General features: G+C 49.1%; 1 protein-coding gene and 1 non-coding gene across 2 annotated transcripts in view; one reads left to right on the top strand and one right to left on the bottom strand.

The window, feature by feature from the left end:
* The first annotated feature begins 2,640 nt into the window (after positions 1 to 2,640).
* LOC119936071 (KAT8 regulatory NSL complex subunit 1-like) overlaps positions 2,641 to 21,090 on the top strand; it is a 119,826-nt gene continuing 101,376 nt past the window's right edge. The window contains exons 1-2 of the mRNA XM_038755453.1: positions 2,641 to 2,803; positions 3,010 to 3,541. Of these exons, the coding sequence (XP_038611381.1) occupies positions 2,641 to 2,803; positions 3,010 to 3,541 (695 nt within the window). The remainder of the gene's footprint in view (positions 2,804 to 3,009; positions 3,542 to 21,090) is intronic.
* TRNAC-GCA lies at positions 11,275 to 11,346 on the bottom strand. Its single transcript has one exon. It is a non-coding gene; the product is annotated as a tRNA-Cys (tRNA).

Raw genomic sequence — 21,090 nt, 5'->3', positions numbered from 1 at the left:
GTGGCGCGGCTTCACGGCCCTTGCAATATAATGATGGCATTTATTAAGCGCTTACTATGTGCAAAGCCGTGTTCTATAATAATATAATGACACTTATTAATTGCTTACTATTCATTCATTCAATCGTATTTATTGAGCGCTTACTGTGTGCAGAGCACTGTACTAAGCGCGTGGGAAGTACAAGTTGGCAACATAAAGAGACGGTCCCTACACAGCAACTGGCGCACAGTCTAGAAAGCTTACTATGTGCAAAGCACTGTTCTATAATATGATGGCATTTATTAAGCGCTTATTATGTGCAAAGCCCCGTTCTATAATAACATAATGATGGTATTTATTAAGCGCTTATTATGTGCAAAGCACTGTTCGATAATAATATGATGGCATTTATTGAGTGCTTACTATGTGCAAAGCACTGTTCTAAGCGCTGAGGAGGTTGCAAGGTGGTCAGGTTGTCCCACGGGGGCTCACAGCCTTAGAAGCAGCGTGGCTCAGTGGAAGGAGCCCGGGCTTTGGAGTCAGAGGTCATGGGTTCAAATCCCGACTCCACCAACTGTCAGCTGTGTGACTTTGGGCAAATCACTTAACTTCTCTGTGCCTCAGTCACCTCATCTAGCGCTTAGAACAGTGCCCTGCACATAGTAAGCACTTAACAAATGCCAACGTTATTATTATTATTATTATTATCTGTAAAATGGGGATTAAAACTGGGAACCCTCCGTGGGACAACCTGATCACCTGGTAACCTCCCCAGCGCTTAGAACGGTGCTTTCCACATAGTAAGCGCTTAACAAGTACCATTATTATTATTATCCGCATTTTGCAGATGAGGTCACTGGGGCATAGATAGGTGAAGTTCATTCATTCAACCGTATTTATTGAGTGCTTACTGTGTGCAGAGCACTGGACTAAGAGCTTGGGAAGTACAAATTGGCAACATATAGAGATGGTCCCTACCCAACAGGCTCACAGACAGACAACAAAACAAAACATGTGGACAGGTGTCAAGTCATCAGAATAAATAGAAGTAAAGCTAGATGCACATCATTAATAAAATAAATAGTAGATATTTACAAGTAAAATAAATAGAGCAATAAATCTGTACAAACATATATATGGGTGCTGTGCGGTGGGGAAGTCACACAGCTGACAATTGGCTGAGCCGGGATTTGAATCCATGACCTCTGATTCCATAGCCCGGGCTCCTTACACTGAGCCATGCTGCTTCTCAATAATAATAATAATAATGATAATGATGGCATTTTATTCAGCGCTTACTATATGCCTAGCACTGTTCTAAGCGCTGGGGAGGTTACAAGGTGATCAGGTTGTCCCACGGGGGGCTCGAGTCTTCATCCCCATTGTACAGATGAGGTAACTGAGGCCCAGAGAAGTGAAGTGACTTGCCCAAAGTCACAGAGCTGACAAGTGGCGGAACTGGGATTTTAACCCATTGTCTCCGACTCTAAAGCCCGGGCTCTTTCCACTGAGCCACACTGCTTTGTACAGATTTAGTACTGTATTTTTCTTGTACATACTTGCTATTCTATTCGTTTTGTTAATGATGTGCATATAGCTATGATTCAATTTGTTCTGACGATTTTGACACCTGCCTGCATGTGTTGTTGTCTGTCCCCCCCTTCTAGACTGTGAGCCCGTTGTAGGGACCGTCTTCTACCTCGCAAGTGCTTGTGTGACCTTGGGCAAGTCACTTCACTTCTCCGAGCCTCAGTTACCTCACCTGTAAAATGGGGATTGAGACTGTGAGCCCCACGTGGGACAACCTGATCACCTTGTATCCCCTGGTGCTTTGCACATAGTAAGCACTTAACAAATGCCATCATTCTTATATTATTATTAGTACAGTGCTCTGCACACAGTAAGCTCAATAAATAAGATTGAATGACTAAATGAATGATCCAGGGGCCGCGTGCGCGGGAAAGGGAGAGTGATGGCGGGGAGGGGTCGAGGGCGCGTGCGCGGGAGGGAGGGAGAGTGGCGCGCCTGATTCAGGGGCCGAGGGCGCGTGCGCGGGAAGGAGGGCGAGGTCCGAGTGATTCAGGGGGCCGAGGGCGCATGCGCGGGAGGGACGGAGAGTGGCGCTCCTGACCCGGGGGCCGAGGGCACATGCGTGGGAGGGAGGGAGGGAGAGTGGCACTCCTGATCCAGGTGCCGAGGGCGCATGCGCGGGAGGGAGGGAGAGTGGCGCTCCTAATCCAGGGGCCGAGGGCGCATGCGCGGGAGGGAGGGAGGGCGGGGCCCGAGGGCGCATGGGAGGGAGGGAGAGTGGCGCTCCTATCCCAGGGGCCGAGGGCGCATGCGCGCGAGGGAGGCCGAGTGGCGCTCCTTATCCAGGGGCCGAAGGCGCATGCGCGGGAGGGAGGGAGTGTGGTGCTCCTGATCCAGGGGCCGAGGGCGCATGCGCGGGAGGGAGGGAGAATGGCGCGTCTGATTCAGGGGCCGAGTGATTGAAGGGGTCGAGGGCGCGGGAGGGAGGGAGGGAGAGTGGCGTGCCTGATCTAGGGGCCGAGGGCGCGTGCGCGGGAGGGAGGGACGGCGAGGCACGAATGAGCCCGGGGGCCGAGGGCGCGTGCGCGGGAGGGAGGGCGAGGCACGAATGAGCCCGGGGGCCGAGGGCGCATGCGCAGCGCGAGCGATCCAGGGGTCCGAGGGCGCGTGCGCGGGAGCGGCGCGAGCGGTTCCCGGGGCCGAGGGCGCGTGCGCGGGAGGGAGGGCGAGGCCCGACTGAGCCCGGGGGCCGAGGGCGCGTGCGCGGGAGGGATCGCGGGGCCCGGGGGCGCGCGCGGGAGGGGGGAGGAGTGAATGGAGTATTGTTCGCGCTCCTCCCCCTCTGCTCCTCCTCGTCGTCGTCGTCGTGGTGGTGAGAGGAAAGAGAGCGGAGCGGAGGTCGGACGGGCCTGGCCGGATGAGGCGGGCGGGGCCCCAGTGAGGCTCCGGGCCCGCTCCGCATGGCGGCGGCCGCCGCCGCCTCCTCAGCCCCCGCCTCAGGCCCCGCCGCCGCCTCAGCCTCAGCCGCCTCAGCGGCCGCCTCAGGCCCCGTCCCGGAGGGGTCCCTGGGCGCGCGGGCGCGGGCGGCGTGGGGCCGTCAGGCCGTGCTGTGGGGGCGGGCGCGAAGGCTGTGCCGCCGGCTGCAGGCCGTGCGGGCCCGACAGGCCGAGAGGCACGTCCGCCGGCAGCTGACCGCCCTCCGCCGGGACCGGCCCGCCGACCGGGACACCGACCCACCCCCGGGGCCGGGGCCCGGGCCCGCACCCGCCCACCTGCGCCGCCTGGTGGGCAGCGCCACCCACCTCCTCCGCGCCGTCCACCGGGACTGCGACTCCGACGCCACCGGCAGCTCCAGCGGGTCCTCCGCCGCCTCCTCCACCTCCTCCTCCTCCTCTTCCTCCTCCTCCTCCTCCGCCTCCTCCTCCTCCGGTGCCGACGAGGACGAAGAAGAGGACGACGACGACGACGAGGAGGAGGAGGAGGAGGAGGAGCCGCCCCCGAGGACCCCCCGGCAGGACCGGCCGCCCGCGGGGTGAGTGGCCGCCTCAAGGCCCCTACTCTCATTAATTCTTTAATCACAACTTTTATGGGAACGGCGTCGTTATGAGAGCCCCAGCTCTCACCGATTCCTACTCACAACTGTTGTACTGAGGGCGTACTTGTAATCGTTTAAGCGCTCAAATCGTTTAAGCGCTCAATAAATACGATTGATTGATTGATTGAATCGTTATCATCGTCATCGATCGTATTTATTGAGCGCCTACTATGTGCGGCGCACTGGACTAAGCGCTTGGGAAGTACAAATTGGCAACATCTAGGGACAGTCCCTACCCAACAGTGGGTTCGCAGTCTAAAAGGGGGGAGACGAACAAAACCAAACATACTAATAAAATAAAACTCTCACTGATCCCTAATCGCAACTGGTGTAGTAAGGACGTAATTGTAATAACCCCAATTCTCACTGATTCCTATTCACAACTGTTGTACTGAGGGCGTAATTGTGATCGTTATCATCGTCATCAATCGTATTTATTGAGCGCTTACTATGTGCAGAGCACTGGACTAAGCGCTTGGGAAGTACAAATTGGCAACATCTAGGGACAGTCCCTACCCAACAGTGGGCTCACAGTCTAAAAGGGGGGAGACGGAGAACAAAACCAAACACACTAATAAAATAAAACTCTCACTGATCCCTAATGGCAACTGCTGTAGGAAGGACGTAATTGTAATAACCCCAATTCTCACTGATTCCTATTCACAACTGTTGTACTGAGGGCGTAATTGTGATCGTTATCATCGTCATCAATCGTATTTATTGAGCGCTTACTATGTGCAGAGCACTGGACTAAGCGCTTGGGAAGTACAAATTGGCAACATCTAGGGACAGTCCCTACCCAACAGTGGGCTCACAGTCTAAAAGGGGGGAGACAGAGAACAAAACCAAACACACTAATAAAATAAAACTCTCACTGATCCCTAATCGCAACTGCTGTAGGAAGGACGTAATTGTAATAACCCCAACTCTTACTGATTCCTATTCACAACTGTTGTACTAAGGGTGTAATTGTAATCATTATCATCGTCATCAATCGTATTTATTGAGCGCTTACTATGTGCAGAGCACTGTACTAAGCGCTTGGGAAGTACAAATTGGCAACATGTAGAGACAGTCCCTACCCAACAGTGGGCTCGCAGTCTAAAAGGGGGGAGACGGAGAACAAAACCATACACACTAATAAAATAAAACTCTCACTAATCCCTAATCGCAACTGGTGTAGTAAGGACGTAATTGTAATAACCCCAATTCTCACTGATTCCTATTCACAACTGTTGTACTGAGGGCGTAATTGTGATCGTTATCATCGTCATCAATCGTATTTATTGAGCGCTTACTATGTGCAGAGCACTGTACTAAGCGCTTGGGAAGTACAAATTGGCAACATCTAGAGACCATCCCTACCCAACAGTGGGCTCACAGTCTAAAAGGGGGGAGACAGAGAACAAAACCAAACACACTAATAAAATAAAACTCTCACTGATCCCTAATCGCAACTGCTGTAGGAAGGACGTAATTGTAATAACCCCAACTCTTACTGATTCCTATTCACAACTGTTGTACTAAGGGCGTAATTGTAATCATTATCATCGTCATCAATCATATTTATTGAGCGCTTACTATGTGCGGCGCACTGTACTAAGCGCTTGGGAAGTACAAATTGGCAACATCTAGAGGCCGTCCCTACCCAACAGTGGGCTCGCAGTCTAAAAGGGGGGAGACGGAGAACAAAACCAAACACACTAATAAAATAAAACTCTCACTGATCCCTAATCGCAACTGCTGTAGGAAGGACGTAATTGTAATAACCCCAACTCTCACTGATCCTTATTCACAACTGTTGTATTAAGGGCGTAATTGTAATCATTATCATCGTCATCAATCGTATTTATTGAGCGCTTACTATGTGCGGCGCACTGTACTAAGCGCTTGGGAAGTACAAATTGGCAACATCTAGAGACCGTCCCTACCCAACAGTGGGCTCCCAGTCTAAAAGGGGGGAGACAGAGAACAAAACCAAACATACTAATAAAATAAAACTCTCACTGATCCCTAATCGCAACTGCTGTAGGAAGGACGTAATTGTAATAACCCCAACTCTCACTGATTCCTATTCACAACTGTTGTACTGAGGGCGTAATTGTAATCATTATCATCATCATCAACCGTGTTTATTGAGCGCTTACTATGTGCGGCGCACTGGACTAAGCGCTTGGGAAGTACAAATTGGCAACATCTAGAGACCGTCCCTACCCAACAGTGGGCTCACAGTCTAAAAGGGGGGAGACAGAGAACAAAACCAAACATACTAATAAAATAAAACTTTCACTGATCCCTAATCGCAACTGCTGTAGGAAGGACGTAATTGTAATAACCCCAACTCTTACTGATTCCTATTCACAACTGTTGTACTAGGGGCGTAATTGTAATGACCCCAACTCTCACTGATTCCTATTCACAACTGTTGTAGTGAGGACGTAATTGTAATAACCCCAACTCTCACTGATCCTTAATCGCAACTGCTGTAGTAACGACGTAATTGTAACAACCCCAACTCTCACTGATCCCTGATCGCAACTGTTGTAGTGAGGACGTAATTGTAATAACCCCAACTCTCACTGATCCCTAATCGCAATTGCTGTAGTAAGGACGTAGTTGTAATAACCCCAACTCTCACTGATCCTTAATCGCAACTGCTGTAGTAACGACGTAATTGTAACAACCCCAACTCTCACTGATCCCTGATCGCAACTGTTGTAGTAAGGACGTAATTGTAATAACCCCAACTCTCACTGATCCCTAATCGCAACTGTTGTAGTAACGACGTAATTGTAACAACCCCAACTCTCACTGATTCCTTAATCACAACTTTTTATGGGAACGGCGTCGTTATGATAACCCCAACTCTCACTGATCCTTAATCGCAACTGCTGTAGTAACGACGTAATTGTAACAACCCCAACTCTCACTGATCCCTGATCGCAACTGTTGTAGTGAGGACGTAATTGTAATAACCCCAACTCTCACTGATCCCTAATCGCAATTGCTGTAGTAAGGACGTAGTTGTAATAACCCCAACTCTCACTGATCCTTAATCGCAACTGCTGTAGTAACGACGTAATTGTAACAACCCCAACTCTCACTGATCCCTGATCGCAACTGTTGTAGTAAGGACGTAATTGTAATAACCCCAACTCTCACTGATCCCTAATCGCAACTGTTGTAGTAACGACGTAATTGTAACAACCCCAACTCTCACTGATTCCTTAATCACAACTTTTTATGGGAACGGCGTCGTTATGATAACCCCAACTCTCACTGGTCCCTAATCGCAACTGCTGTAGTAAGGACATAATTGTAAGAACCCCAACTCTCACTGATCCCTATTTACAACTGTTGTGCTAAGGGCGTAATTGTAATAACCCCAACTCTCACTGATCCCTAATCGCAACTGCTGTAGTAAAGGCGTAATTGTAATAACCCCAACTCTCACTGATCCCCAATTGCAATTGTTGTAGTAACGACGTAATTGTACCAACCCCACTCTCATTGATCCCTAATCACAGCCGATATGGTAACGACGTAATTATAATAATCCCAACTCACAGCTTTTAGACTGTGAGCCCACTGTTGGGTAGGGACTGTCTCTATGTGATGCCAATTTGTACTTCTCAAGCGCTTAGTACAGTGCTCTGCACATAGTAAGCGCTCAATAAATACGATTGATTGATTGAACTCTCGTTGATTCCTATACCCAACTATTGTAGTAACGACGTAATTGTAGCAACCCCAACTCTCATTGATTCTTATTCACAACTATTGTAGTAACGACGTAATTATAACCCCAACTCTCGTGGATCCCTGATCATAACTTTTATAGTTACGACATAAAAACAATAACCCCAACTCTCATTGAGCCCTAATCACAACTGTTGTAGTAACGACGTAACTGTAATAACTCCAACTCTCATTGAGCCCTAATCACAACTGTTGTAGTAACGACGTAACTGTAATAACCCCAACTTTCATTGATTCCTATTCCCAACTATTGTAGTAAGGACATAATTATAACCCCAACTATCACTGATCCCTAATCACAACTGTTGTGGTAACGACGTAATTATAATAACCCCAACTCTCGTTGATCCCTAATCGCAACTGTTATGGTAACGACGTAATTATAATAACCCCAACTTTCATTGATCCCTAATCGCAACTGTTGTGGTAACGACGTGATTATAACCCCAGCTCTCATTGATCCCTAATCGCAACTGTTGTAGTAAGGACGTAATTGTAGTAACCCCAACTCTCATTGATCCCTTATCACAACTTTTATGGCTCCCCCCCCCCCCCCAGCACCTGTATATATGTATATATGTTTGTACAGATTTATTACTCTTTATTTACTTTACTTGTACGTATTTATTCTATTTATTTTATTTTGTTAATATGTTTTGTTGTCTGGCTCCCCCTTTCTGGACTGTGAGCCCGCTGTTGGGTAGGGACCGTCTCTAGATGTTGCCACATTGGACTTCCCAAGCGCTTAGTACAGTGCTCTGCACACAGGAAGCGCTCAATAAATACGATTGAATGAATGATTGAATGAATGGAAAGAGCCCGGGCTGGGGAGTCGGAGGTCGTGGGTTCCGATCCCGGCCCTGCCGTTCGTCAGCTGGGTGACTTGGGGCGAGTCACTTCACTTCTCTGGGCCTCAGTTCCCTCATCGGGAAAATGGGGATGAAGACCGGGAGCCCCACGGGGAACAACCTTGATTACCTTGTATTCCCCCCCAGCGCGTAGGACAGTGCCTGGCACACAGTAAGCGCTTAATAAATACCAACATTATTATTATTATAGGGGTATGTCCTTATTCCTAATAACAGCTATAAAATAATAGCGACATAATTATAATAGTGGTAACGATAAGGGTATGTCCAAGGATATAGGGACATAAGGGTATGTTCCTTATAGTTATCGTTATTATAATTACATCTAGACGGAGAGCCCCTTGTTGGGTAGGGACCATCTCTATCTGTCGCCGACTTGTACTTCCTAAGTGCTCAGTCCAGTGCTCTGCACACGGGAAGTGCTCAATAAATACTATTGAGGGAATGAGTGTGTGAAGCGCCTACTCTGGGAGAAGCGGCACGGCTCAGTGGAAAGAGCCCAGGCCTCAGAAGGCCATGGGTTCCAATCCCGGCCCTGCCCCGGGTCGGCTGGGTGACTTTGGGCAAGTCGCCGCCCTTCGCTGGGCCTCAGTTCCCTCCTCTGGAAAACGGGGATGAAGACTGGGAGCCCCACGGGGGACAACCTGATGACCTTGTATTCCCCCCAGCGCTTAGAACAGGGCTCAGCACAGAGTAAGCGCTTAATGAGTACCATCATTATTATTATTACCGTTCGAAGCGCTGGGGTAGATAGAGGGTCATCAGGCTGCCCCACGTGGGGTTCGCAGCCTTCATCCCCATTTTACAGTCGAGGGAACTGAGGCATAGTGGAGTGAGGCGGCTTACCCAAGGTCACACAGCAGACAAGCGGCGGAGGCGGGATTAGAACCCAGGTCCTCTGGCCGTCCGGGCTGAGGACCCGCCCTCCTTCCCCCGCCACTGCCCCTGTTGCCCGACTGGGTATCGGGGGGGGCGAACGGTCAAACTCCCGATCCCGGGGGACTTTATCTTCTTCCTGGCCTTTGCACGGAGCCACAGGAGCATCCCCCTTTTCCCTCCTTTGCCCCCTCGTGTCCTTCCTCGAGGAAGAGTCTGGACAGGCCGATGATGATGATGATAATAATAATGGTGATATTTGTTAGGCACTTACTGTGTGCCAAGCACTGTTCTGCACACTGGGGGAGATACAAGGTGATCAGGTCCAGGTGGGGCTCACAGCGTTCACCCCCCATTTTCTAGATGAGGTCACTGAGGCCCAGAGAATTAATTAATTAATTAATTAATCAATAATGGCATTTGTTAAGCGCTTACTATGTGCAGAGCACTGTTCTAAGCGCTGGGGGGTTTACAAGGTGATCAAGTTGTCCCATATGGGGCTCACAGTCTTAATCCCCATTTTACAGGTGAGGTAACTGAGGCTCAGAGAAGGTAAGTGACTTGCCCAAAGTCACACAGCAGACGGGGGCGGGGGGGGGGGGGTTGGAATTCGAACCCGTGACCTGACTCTAAAGCCTGCGCTCTTTCCACTGAGCCACGCTGCTTCCTCAGAGAAGCGAAGTGACTAGCCCAAAGTCACACAGCGGATAAGTGGCAGAGCTGGAATTAGAACCCGGAACCCCTGACTCCCAAGCCCATGCTCTCGCCCCATCAGTCGTCCTTATTGAGCGCTTCCTGCGTGCAGAGCACTGCTCTGAGCGCTTGGGAGTCTTCTAGACTGTGAGCCCGCTGTTGGGTAGGGGCCGTCCTCTATATGTTGCCAACTTGTACTTCCCAAGCGCTTTAGTAGAGTGCTCTGCACACGGTAAGCGCTCAATAAATACGATTGAATGAATGAATGAGAGTGCCCTGTAGCAGTAATATCAGACCCATTCCCTGCCCACAGCGAGCTTACGGTCCAGAGGGGACCCAGGAGACCTAGGTGGGAAGCGTGTTCGGCCACCCCCACCCCTCATCCTCACCGACTGAATGCGTTGTGGAAACGGTCTGGCTTTCCCCCCCGCCCTGCGCCGCCACCCCATCACCTATCCCGAGGTCTCCCTGTAACCCGAGTCTGGAATTTTCTGACTGGCTTAATTGTTCTCCCCTCTGCAGCAAGAGGCGGAAAATAACCCGTCGCCTTTCGGCTAACAGGGACGTGGGTTTTGGTTTTGGTTTTCCCCTTTGTCCACCTGAAGCGGCCGAGCCGCGCAGGAAATCAGAACGTCCGTTAGTCCGGCTTTCTGGGGCTTTGAAACATCGGGAAAGGTTGAGGGGGGGTGGCTCCGTTTCGGTCCAGTAGGGAACCGGGGGTTCGGACGAGGGAACCGTGAAGCCGGCTGGCCTGTGAATACGTCAGCGATTGATTAAGGCCGTTCTTTTTTCAACTTCACCGTTGGCTCCCGCCCGGTTGGGTCGGTGCCCGTTTTGAGGGCGCGGGCCATTGCTGCAGTCTGTTCCTGTCGGGAAGTAATGGGGAAACCGTCGCTTAAAAGGTGGATCGTGCCCACCCCATGTCATTTGACCTCTTTCTCCCCCTCCCCCGTTTACCAGCCTTAGAGGAACAGTCTGAAGAGTGGCGACAGAACCGTCGCTGTCACCACAGTTCCTTCCTATAACATGAAAAGCCTATTATTTTAAAAAAAAAAAAAACCCACCAAAACCAACATTGCATTTGTTCGGCGCTATGTGCCAAGGACTGTATAAGCTCTAGGATCGATACAAGATATTCAGATCCCACGGGGGGCTAAGTAGGAGGGAGAAGAGGGTATTGAATCCTCATTTTGCAGATGAGGGAACTGAGGCGTAGGGAAGTAAAATGACGCGGCCAAGGTCGCCCAGCCGAACCGGGTTTAGAACCCGGGTCCTCTGGACTCCCAGGCTCTGCTGGGGGAGGGAAATTTGGAAGGTAGCCTACTGCTGCTTATTCTCAACTGATGATGATGATGATGGCATTTGTTAAGCGCTATGTGCAAAGCTGGAAAAGTGCCTGACACATATTAAGTGCTTAAGAAATGTAATTATTATAGTTACAATCCCTGATCAAAAAAGCGTCATAAATTCATGAGGGGGCACCCAGATTTGAACCGGGGACCTCTTGATCTGCAGTCCAATGCTCTACCACTGAGCTATACCCCCCCCCCCCGGCCATAGTCCTGACGATGATTACCGTCACTGCCGATGTTAGCTGTTACCGATATCGTTAGATCATCTTCGCTTCCAGGTGCTGAGGTGTGAAAGTCTTCCCCAGAAAGTGTGGCGCTTCCTTTGCAATCAATCAATCATTCAATCGTATTTATTGAGCGCTTACTATGTGCAGAGCACTGTACTAAGCGCTTGGGAAGTACAAATTGGCAACATCTAGAGACAGTCCCTACCCAACAGTGGGCTCACAGTTTAAAAGGGGGAGACAGAGAACAAAACCAAACATACTAACAAAATAAAATAAATAGGATAGATATGTACAAGTAAAATAGAGTAATAAATATGTACAAATATATATACATATATTCAGGTGCTGTGGGGAAGGGAAGGAGGTAAGATGGGGGGATGGAGAGGGAGATGAGGGGGAGAGGAAGGCTGGCGCGGGTACAGTATGGTGACTTGCCCAGGCGGAGGATCCCTTGAAGCTGCCCGTGGTTTATTAGAGGTCTTCAGCGCCCAAAGTTGTTGCCAGAAAGGAAGATTTGAGGGCTCTGGGAGGGGCCAGACTCCCCCTTTTAGACTGTGAGCCCACTGTTGGGTAGGGACTGTCTCTATATGTTACCAACTTGTACTTCCCAAGCGCTTAGTACAGTGCTGTGCACACAGTAAGCGCTCAATAAATACGATTGATGATGACGATGGGGGAGGCAAGAGAAGCAGCGTGGCTCAGTGGAAAGAGCGCGGGCTTTGGAGTCGGAGGTCATGGGTTGAAATCCCGGCTCCGCCAATTGTCTGCTGTGTGACTTTGGGCCAGTCATTTGACTTGGGGAAGCAGTGTGGCTCAGTCGAAAGAGCCCGGGCTTTGGAGTCAGGGGTCATGGGTTCAAATCCCGGCTCCACCGCTCGTCAGCTGTGTGACTTTGGGCAAGTCACTTCACTTCTTGACACATGGTAATCGCTTGTCACACCACAATTGTTGTTAGTTGTGTCAGTCGGTATTTATTGACAATAAATTATTTACTGAGAGAAGCATCGTGGCTCAGTGGAAAGAGCCCGGGCTTTGGAGTCAGAGATCAAGGGTTCTAATTCCGGCTCTGCCAATTCTCAGCTGGGTGGCTTTGGGCAAGTCACTTAACTTCTCTATGCCTGTTATCTGTAAAAATGGGGATGAAGACTGTGAGCCCCCCGTGGGACAACCTGATCACCTTGTAACCTCCCCAGCGCTTAGAACAGTGCTTTGCACATAGTAAGCGTTTAATAAATGCCATCATTATTATTATTATTTATTGAGCATTTAAAAGAATCCTGGAATTTGACTGCTGAGCCGGGGGAAAAAACAAAACAAAACCTGGAAACCCCTGGCTTGGTGTGAATCCTGAGAGATTCCCAGGGCTGGAGGAACACTCAAGATATCTAGACTATCTTCCTACTTCCAGGACAGCAGTTCGACATTTGAGAGAGATCTCCGGGAACAGAGTCTCCTGTTGTTACAGGTCTCCGGGAGGAGATCCCGTTACTTAGCTCTATTTGCCCTGTTGTCTAACCCGCTAAGGAACTAGAATAGGAGGGAGATCGCAGTGTAGTTTACCTCTGCGTAGTCTCAATTGATATTAACAATCTATTCTATTTATTTTGTATTCTATTTTATTTTGTATTCCATTTATTTTATTTGTTAATGATGTGCATCTAGCTTTACTTCTATTTATTTCTGATGACTTGACACCTGTCCACATGTTTTGTTTTGTTGTCTGTCTCCCCATTCTAGACTGTGAGCCCGTTGTTGGGTAGGGACCGTCTCTATATGTTGCCAACTTGTACTTCCCAAGCGCTTAATACAGTGCTTTGCACGCAGTAAGCGCTCAATAAATACGACGGAATGAGTGAATGAGCAATCAATTGTTTTTTGGGACTTTCTCATTGCAGAATACGAGGATGGCTAGCATCAGTTTAGGTCATGAGGCCCTTTTTATATACCTGTGTCTAGGGGACTTATAGGATGAGACCCATTCTGTGGTTTCTTCCATCATCAATCGTATTTATTGAGCGCTTACTGTGTGCAGAGCACTGTACTAAGCGCCTGGGAAGTACAAATCAGTTCCGGCAACTGGATTTATTTCTAATGGACTGAATACCAGAGTTGCAGAAAGTAGAGGGAGTTTATATGTGTTCCCAAAAGACCACTGACCCCAGAAATCCGCTTCCAAAACCAGTGGATGCTTCTGTTAACGCGTTGAAAGCCGAAACACTTCTGGTGACATAGAAGCTCTGTGCTCTTCTTAATAATGACATGAGGTAGGCATATTCCTAGTTAATGATGTACTATTTGGCCCCAAGTGTTTTCATATTTGAGTTCCCTGTGCCTTTATTCAGCTTTTTCTTTTTTATATCGTGACGTAGGAGTCATCTGTACAGTTCCCATTCCCCAAATGAGCATTGGCCAGACTGAACCGTGTCTGTGTTATCCCCACGAGGAAGTGAAACCGAGAGGTGAAAGGGTTTGCCCCGATGCACCCGGCAACCTTGGCAGGGAAGAGTAGAAACTTTGTAGTCAGAGCTGAGCGGTCACCCTAATTCTGCCCCTGCCCCTCATCTGTACTTCCCAAGCGCTTAGTACAGTGCTCTGTACACAGTAAGCGCTCAATAAATATGAATGAATGAATCGACCCAGAGGGCTAATGATAAGAACAGTGGTTTGCACATAGTAAGTGCTTAATAAATGCCATTATTATTATAATGACAATGAGGGAATTGGTTAAGTGCTCACTATGTGCCAGTCACTGGGGTGGATACAAGAAGATGGGGTTGGACACAGTCCCTGTCCTGCATAGGGCTCTCAGTCTTATTCCCCATTTTCCAGATGAGGGAACTGAGGCCCAGAGAAGCAAAGTGACTTACCCAAGGCCACACAGGCAAGCGGTGGAGCTGGAATGATAATAATAAATTATGGTATCTGTTAAGCGCTTACTCTGTGCCAAGCACTGTTCTAAGCACTGGGGTAGATATAAGGTTAGCAGGTTGTCCCACGTGTGGCTCACAGTCTTAATCCCCACTTTACAGACGAGGTGACTGAGGCCCAGAGAAGCCAAGTGGCTTGCCCAAGGTCACACAGCAGACAAGTGGCGGAGCCAGAATTAGAACCCACGACCTCTGACTCCCAAACCTGGGCTCTTTCCACTAAGCTGAGCTGCTTCTAGAAGCCTTTCTAACCCTTCCACTCTTTTCTAATTCCTCTCTCCCTCCAGAGACCCGGGGTGCGGGGGCGCTCAGACAAGGCCGCAGAATTTTGGCTCCCACAGGGATGCGGATTCATGGAGCTAACCCTCTCCGTCCCCTGTAAGCCCACTGAATTAGACGCCCACAGGTATCAGTGGTGGACGGAGGAACGAGATAAGAAGACCTCATTTTCCCCATCCATCATTCGTATTTACTGAGCGCCTACTGTATGCAGGGCACTGTACTAAGCACTTGGGAGCACAAAGAATCGATTGATTCGAGACTTGCTCCCTTTATTCATTCCTCCCCAGCCCCACAGCAGTGATTTACAAATCTGTAATTTATTTATGCCATATATAAATAATAAATTTATATTAATAAATATATATATTTATATATAAATAATATTTATTTATTTTATGTCTCTCCCTCTAAACTATGAGCTCGCTGTGGGCAGGGAATGTGTCTGTAATATTGTTATATCGTACTTTCCCCAGCGCTTAGTCCAGTGCTCTGCACACAGTAAGCGCTCAGTGAACACGATTGACTGACCACAAATAACAGTATAACAGACACGTTCCCTCCCCACATTGAGCTTGCAATCTATAGTCTTCATCTCCTTCTTCACTTGGTAGGGGTCAGCGGTATATTCCAACCTCAGCATCTCTAAGCTCTTAACCCTTTTGCGTATCTCTGATCCTGGTCCCCGAGGGGCTTCTGAACTAAATAATAACTGTGGTGCTCGTTGAGCGCTTACTACGTGCCAGGTGCTGTTTTAAGGGCTGGGGTCGATACAGGCTAATAGAGACACAGTCCCTGTCCCTCATAGGGCGCACAATCTTAATCCTCGTTTTACCGAGTCGGGAACTGAGGACCGGAAAAGTGAAGTGACACAGCAGGCAAAGTGGGGGAACTGGGATCAGAACCCAGGTCCCTTCGACTCCCAGGCCTGGGTTTTTCCCACTAGTTCACGCTGGGTTTTAGTACAGTGCTCTGCACACAGTAAGCGCTCAATAAATAGGATTGAGTGATGAATGAATGAAGGGGGTTGGGGGTGAACAGAGTGCTCCATTGTAGGGGTGGTTTCTGTCCAAGTTCTTGTTCCTTCTTTACTTCCACTGACCGTCTCCTCTTCCCCTTAGCTGGCAGAAAACTTGCCTACTTCCCTGTCCAGTAATAAAAATTTCTCCTTCCCTTTTTTTGTTTTATTAATGACATTTGTTAATCACTTACTACATGCCAGGCACTGTACTAATTGCCGGGGTAATTACAGCCTAATCAGTCATGTCCCACGTGGGGCTCCCGGTCTTCATCCCCCTTTTTTTCGGAGGCACAGAGAAGTGAAGTGACTTGGCCAAGGTCACACCACAAATAGGAGTGGAGCTGGGATCAGCGCTTAGCACATAGTAAGCGCTTAACAAATGCCATTATTATTATTATTGTCAATATTATTAGAGAAGCAGCGTGGCTCAGTGGAAAGAGCTCGGGCTTTGGAGTCAGAGGTCATGGGTTCAAATCCCGGCTCCGCCACTTGTCGGCTGTGTGACTTTGGGCAAGTCACTTAACTTCTCTGTGCCTCAGTTCCCTCATCTGGAAAATGGGGATTAAGTCTGTGAGCCCCACGTGGGACAACTTGATTACCTTGTATCTACCCCAGCGCTTAGAACAGTGCTTTGCACATAGTAAGCGCTTAATAAATGGCATCGTTATTATTATTATTATTATAACCCAGGTCTTTCTGACACCCAGGCCCAGGCTCTACCCACTAGGCTACACTGCTTCCTCTCCCGCTGGCTGCTTCCCTCTTTTTTCGCCCACCTTTAGGTTCCACCTTTTCCTAACGGTCATTCCACCACCCTCCCGGACGGCGGGCTTTTAATATGAGTTAGGTCGGCAGAGTTGCAGCATGGCTCAATGGAAAGAGCACGGGATTTGGAGTCAGAAGTCGTGGGTTCAAATCCCGCTCCGCCGATTGTCAGCTGGGTGACTTTGAGCAAGTCACTTCACTTCTCTGGGCCTCATCTGTAAAACGGGGATTAAGACTGTGAGCCCCCTCTGGGACAATCTGATTGCCTTGTAACCTCCCCAGCGCTTAGAACAGTGCTTTGCACATAGTAAGTGCTTAATAAATGCCATTATTATTATTATTATTATTATGATACTGGTTCCGTTTAACTCTTCTTGAGTGTGGCCCTGATTTAATTTTCCCCGTGTTGCAGCCAGCGGCCTGCCACCTTGCTGCAGTTCTGCTCCTTCTGACCTTCACTGCTTCTCGGGCTCTCTTCCTTCCCCACGCCTAGCTGCCTGCTCTCTGAATTATCATCATCATCATCAATCGTATTGAGCGCTTACTGTGTGCAGAGCACTGTACTAAGCGCTTGGGAAGTACAAGTTGGCAGCATATTTTACTTGTACATATCTATCCTATTTATTTTATTTTGTTGGTATGGTTGGTTTTGTTCTCTGTCTCCCCCTTTTAGACTGTGAGCCCACTGTTGGGTAGGGACTGTCTCTATGTGTTGCCAATTTGTACTTCCCAAGCGCTTAGTACAGTGCTCTGCACATAGTAAGCGCTCAATAAATACGATTGATGATGATGATGATGACAGAGACAGTCCCTACCCAATAGTGGGCTCACAGTCTAAAAGGGGGAGACAGAGAACAAAACCAAACATACTACTAAAATAGAATAGATGCGTACAAGTAAAATAAATAAATAGAGTAATAAATATGTACAAACATATATACAGGTGCCATGGGGAAGGGAATTGCCATTCAGCAGCTGGCAGGGAGTCAGAGATTACGGGTTGTGGAATGAAGTTGTGTTGTAGAAACACCCCGAACGATACCCACCTCCCCGACAGAGCAGTCAGGTAGAATGGGTCGGTTGTATTCCAACGGGAACGCGCCAGGCCCGGGTTGACAAACTAGCAGAAGTGTCAGGTAAGCAGAAGTGCCGGAAAACTTGCCATCAGGACTTTCTCCTGCCAACAAAAAAAAAGGCTGCAGAGCCAGTGCCCTTCCAGGAAGCCGGATCAAACTACCCTGCCACAATGGATGAGGTAGAAAATTTCCCAATAGCAGGTGTAATGCAGTTGTGATTGCCACAGAATGTTTCCCTGTTGGCTGATCTTTTCTTTCCCTCCGATATTTTGTTTGGGGAGTGTCTTTTAATAAGCGTTGTGTGCTTTTTTTTATTTTGTTCTGCCTTTTGTTTTCTGTATTAGGCATTTTTTTTATTTTGTTCTGGTTTTTGTTTTCTGTATTTCTTAGGCGTTTATATGCCAGGCGGTGTTTTAAGCACTGGATTTTTTTTTTTGGTTGGTATTAAATATTTATTATGAGCCAGGCACTGTACTAAGCCGTGAGGTGCATACAAGCTAACAAATTAGGTTGGAGAGAGAAGCAGCGTGGCTCAGTGGAAAGAGCCTGGGCTTTGGATTCGGGGGTCATGGGTTTGAATTCCGGCTCTGCCAATTGTCAGCTGTGTGTCTTTGGGCGAGTCACTTAACTTGTCTGTGCCTCCGTTCCCTCATCTGTGAAATGGGGATGAAGACTGTGAGCCCCCCCCCGTGGGACAACCTGATCACCTTATAACCTCCCCAGCGCTTAGAACAGTGCTTGGCACATAGGAAGCGCTTAATAAATACCATTATTATTATGCTATTATCATCATACTTTCCCAAGCGCTTAGTACAGTGCGGTGCACACAGTAAGCACTCAATAAATACAAATGAGTGAACGAATGTGGCTGAAGATGAAGGCGGCAACTTCAGAGCTGCAGGCAAGACCTGCAGCAGCGTGGCTCAATGGAAAAGGGCCCGGGCTTTGGAGTCAGAGGTCATGGGTTCACATCCCGGCTCCGCCAGTTGTCAGCCGGGTGACTTTGGGCAAGTCACTTCACTTCTCTGGGCCTCAGTTACCTCATCTGGAAAATGGGGATTAAGACTGTGAGCCCCCCAAGGGACAACCTGATCACCATGTAACCTCCCCAGCGCTTAGAACGGTGCTTGGCACGTAGTAAGCGCTTAATAAATGCCATCATTAATTATTAAGACCGCTCCCCTCCAGCGTGTCTTTGTTGACCGGTAATGTGCCGGCCAGAGGATCTTCTCCGGATGCGTGAGGGAAGGGGCAGTGTGTATTTTGGGGCGCTTGGGGGGTCTAATTATTGAGACAAAGAAGCCGTCACTCATTCTTGTTCCTCGCTAGGTCTCTGCCAGTCGTCATCATCATCAATCGTATTGATTGAGCGCTTACTATGTGCAGAGCACTGTACTAAGCGCTTGGGAAGTACAAATTGGCAACATACAGAGACAGTCCCTACCCAGCAGTGGGCTCACAGTCTAAAAGGGGGAGACAGAGAACAAAACCAAACACACTAACAAAATAGTGTGTTTTGCCAGTCGAGCAGGCCAGAGGAGCCGTGCTTCAGCGTTTAGGATTCAGGATCGCCTTTTCAGGGCCGAGCGATAATCTTGCAGCTCGGAGTGTAAATGGAAAACGAAGCCTCCTCCCCTCCCCGCTCCTTCCCCCACCCCTTTTGCTGACCGTCAGGGTCACTCGGATAGCAGAGCGGCGACGTCTCCCGTGGAGGGGAGAAAAGCAAAATAAGTCCTCACTGTACTCAGCCATCTCGGTAACGGTTTAGGATCAAAGGTGGGCTCCGCAATCAATCGTGCAGGGGGATTTGTCAGACTGGGTTCGTTCATTCATTCAGTCGTTTTTATTGAGTGCTTACTGTGTGCAGACCACTATGCTAAGCACTGGGGAGAGTACACTATAAGAGCTGGTAGGTTCCCTGCTCACAACGGAGCTTACGGTGGAGAGCTTACCGCTGTTGCTCCTTTTAGACTGTGAGCCCACTGTTGGGTAGGGACCGTCTCTATATGTTGCCAACTTGTACTTCCCAAGCGCTTAGTACGGTGCTCTGCACACAGTAAGCGCTCAATAAATACGATTGATTGATTGATTGCTCACAACAGTTCTGTGTCATTAATGATAATATCGAATGAGGTATTTAAGCCAAACGTTGTGCTGAGCGCCGGGATAGCTTTCTGAAGATGAGTTTGGACATAGCCCCTGGTCCTCATCAGGCTCCCTGAAGTCATCTTGGTGCCCGTGAGTTGCTGCAGTTGAGCACCCCGGTGAGCGGCCATTCGGCTGTCCCGAGGTCACGCGCGTCGTCCGCTTCCAGGTTCCTCCCGGCGGGTCAGCCTGCCTCCTTCTGAAAGGGACGGATCGGTTTTTCAAGACAGGCGTTTTTGGCGTGGAAGAATTTGGCAATTTGGTACTCCCACAGAAGGCTCCTATCCCGTGCCGATATTCCTTAAATTCAAATGGTCAAGTTTTCCAGCCCCCTCATAGTGGCGGTCATGGAAGGATCTCTAATCCCCTTTCATTCATTCATTCATTCATTCAATCATATTTATTGAGCGCTAAGAGACTTCAAGTCGACTGACTTGGCCGAGGTCAGCAGGACCTTTCCCTCACAGTTGTGGTGAAGCGGGAAGCCCCACTTGATGCCAGCGGCCTCGACCACCCCAAGGAGGAACTCGGTTTTTCAAGACAGGCATTTTTGGCATGGAAGAATTCGGCAGTTTGGTACTCCCACAGAAGGCTCCTACCCCGTGCCGATGTTCCTTAAATTCAAATGGTCAGGTTTTCCAGCCCCTTCATAGTGGCGGTCATGGAAGGATCTCTAATCCCCTTTCATTCATTCATTCATTCAAGCATATTTATTGAGCGCTAAGAGACTTCAAGTCGACTGACTTGGCCGAGGTCAGCAGGACCTTTCCCTCACAGTTGTGGTGAAGCGGGAAGCCCCACTTGATGCCAGCGGCCTCGACCACCCCAAGGAGGGACTCGGTTTTTCAAGACAGGCATTTTTGGCGTGGAAGAATTTGGCAGTTTGGTACTCCCACAGAAGGCTCCTACCCCGTGCCGATATTCCTTAAATTCAAATGGTCAAGTTTTCCAGCCCCCTCATAGTGGCGGTCATGGAAGGATCTCTAATCCCCTTTCATTCATTCATTCATTCATTCAGTCATATTTATTGAGCGCTAAGAGACTTCAAGTCGACTGACTTGGCCAAGGTCAGCAGGACCTTTCCCTCACAGTTGTGGTGAAGCGGGTAAGCCCCGCTTGATGCCAGCGGCCTCGACCACCCCGAGGAGGGACCCGCAGACTTTGAGCCCGTAAACTCATTGTGGGCAGGGGGACGTGCCCACCTACTCTGTTATAACTCACTCTCCCAAGCGCTTAATACAGTGCTTTCCGCACACCTTAACTGCTCACGTACCGTTGATAAATGCCCCTCTAGACTGTAAGCTCATTGTGATCAGGGAAAGTATCTGTTTACTGTTGTATCAGTGCTTAGAACAGTGCAGCAGCACAGAGAAGCAGCGTGGCTCGGTGGAAGGAGCCCGGGCTTTGGAGTCACAGGTCATGGGTTCAAATCCCTGCTCCGCCAATTGTCAGCTGGGTGACTTTGGGCAAGTCACTTAACTTGCTTGGGAAGTACAA

Source organism: Tachyglossus aculeatus, chromosome 13 (genome assembly GCF_015852505.1).
Source record: "Tachyglossus aculeatus isolate mTacAcu1 chromosome 13, mTacAcu1.pri, whole genome shotgun sequence".
In the NCBI taxonomy this organism is placed as follows: Eukaryota; Metazoa; Chordata; class Mammalia; order Monotremata; family Tachyglossidae; genus Tachyglossus; species Tachyglossus aculeatus.
The sequence above is the reverse complement of the archived record's forward strand: the minus strand, read 5'-3'. Positions and strand labels throughout refer to the sequence as shown.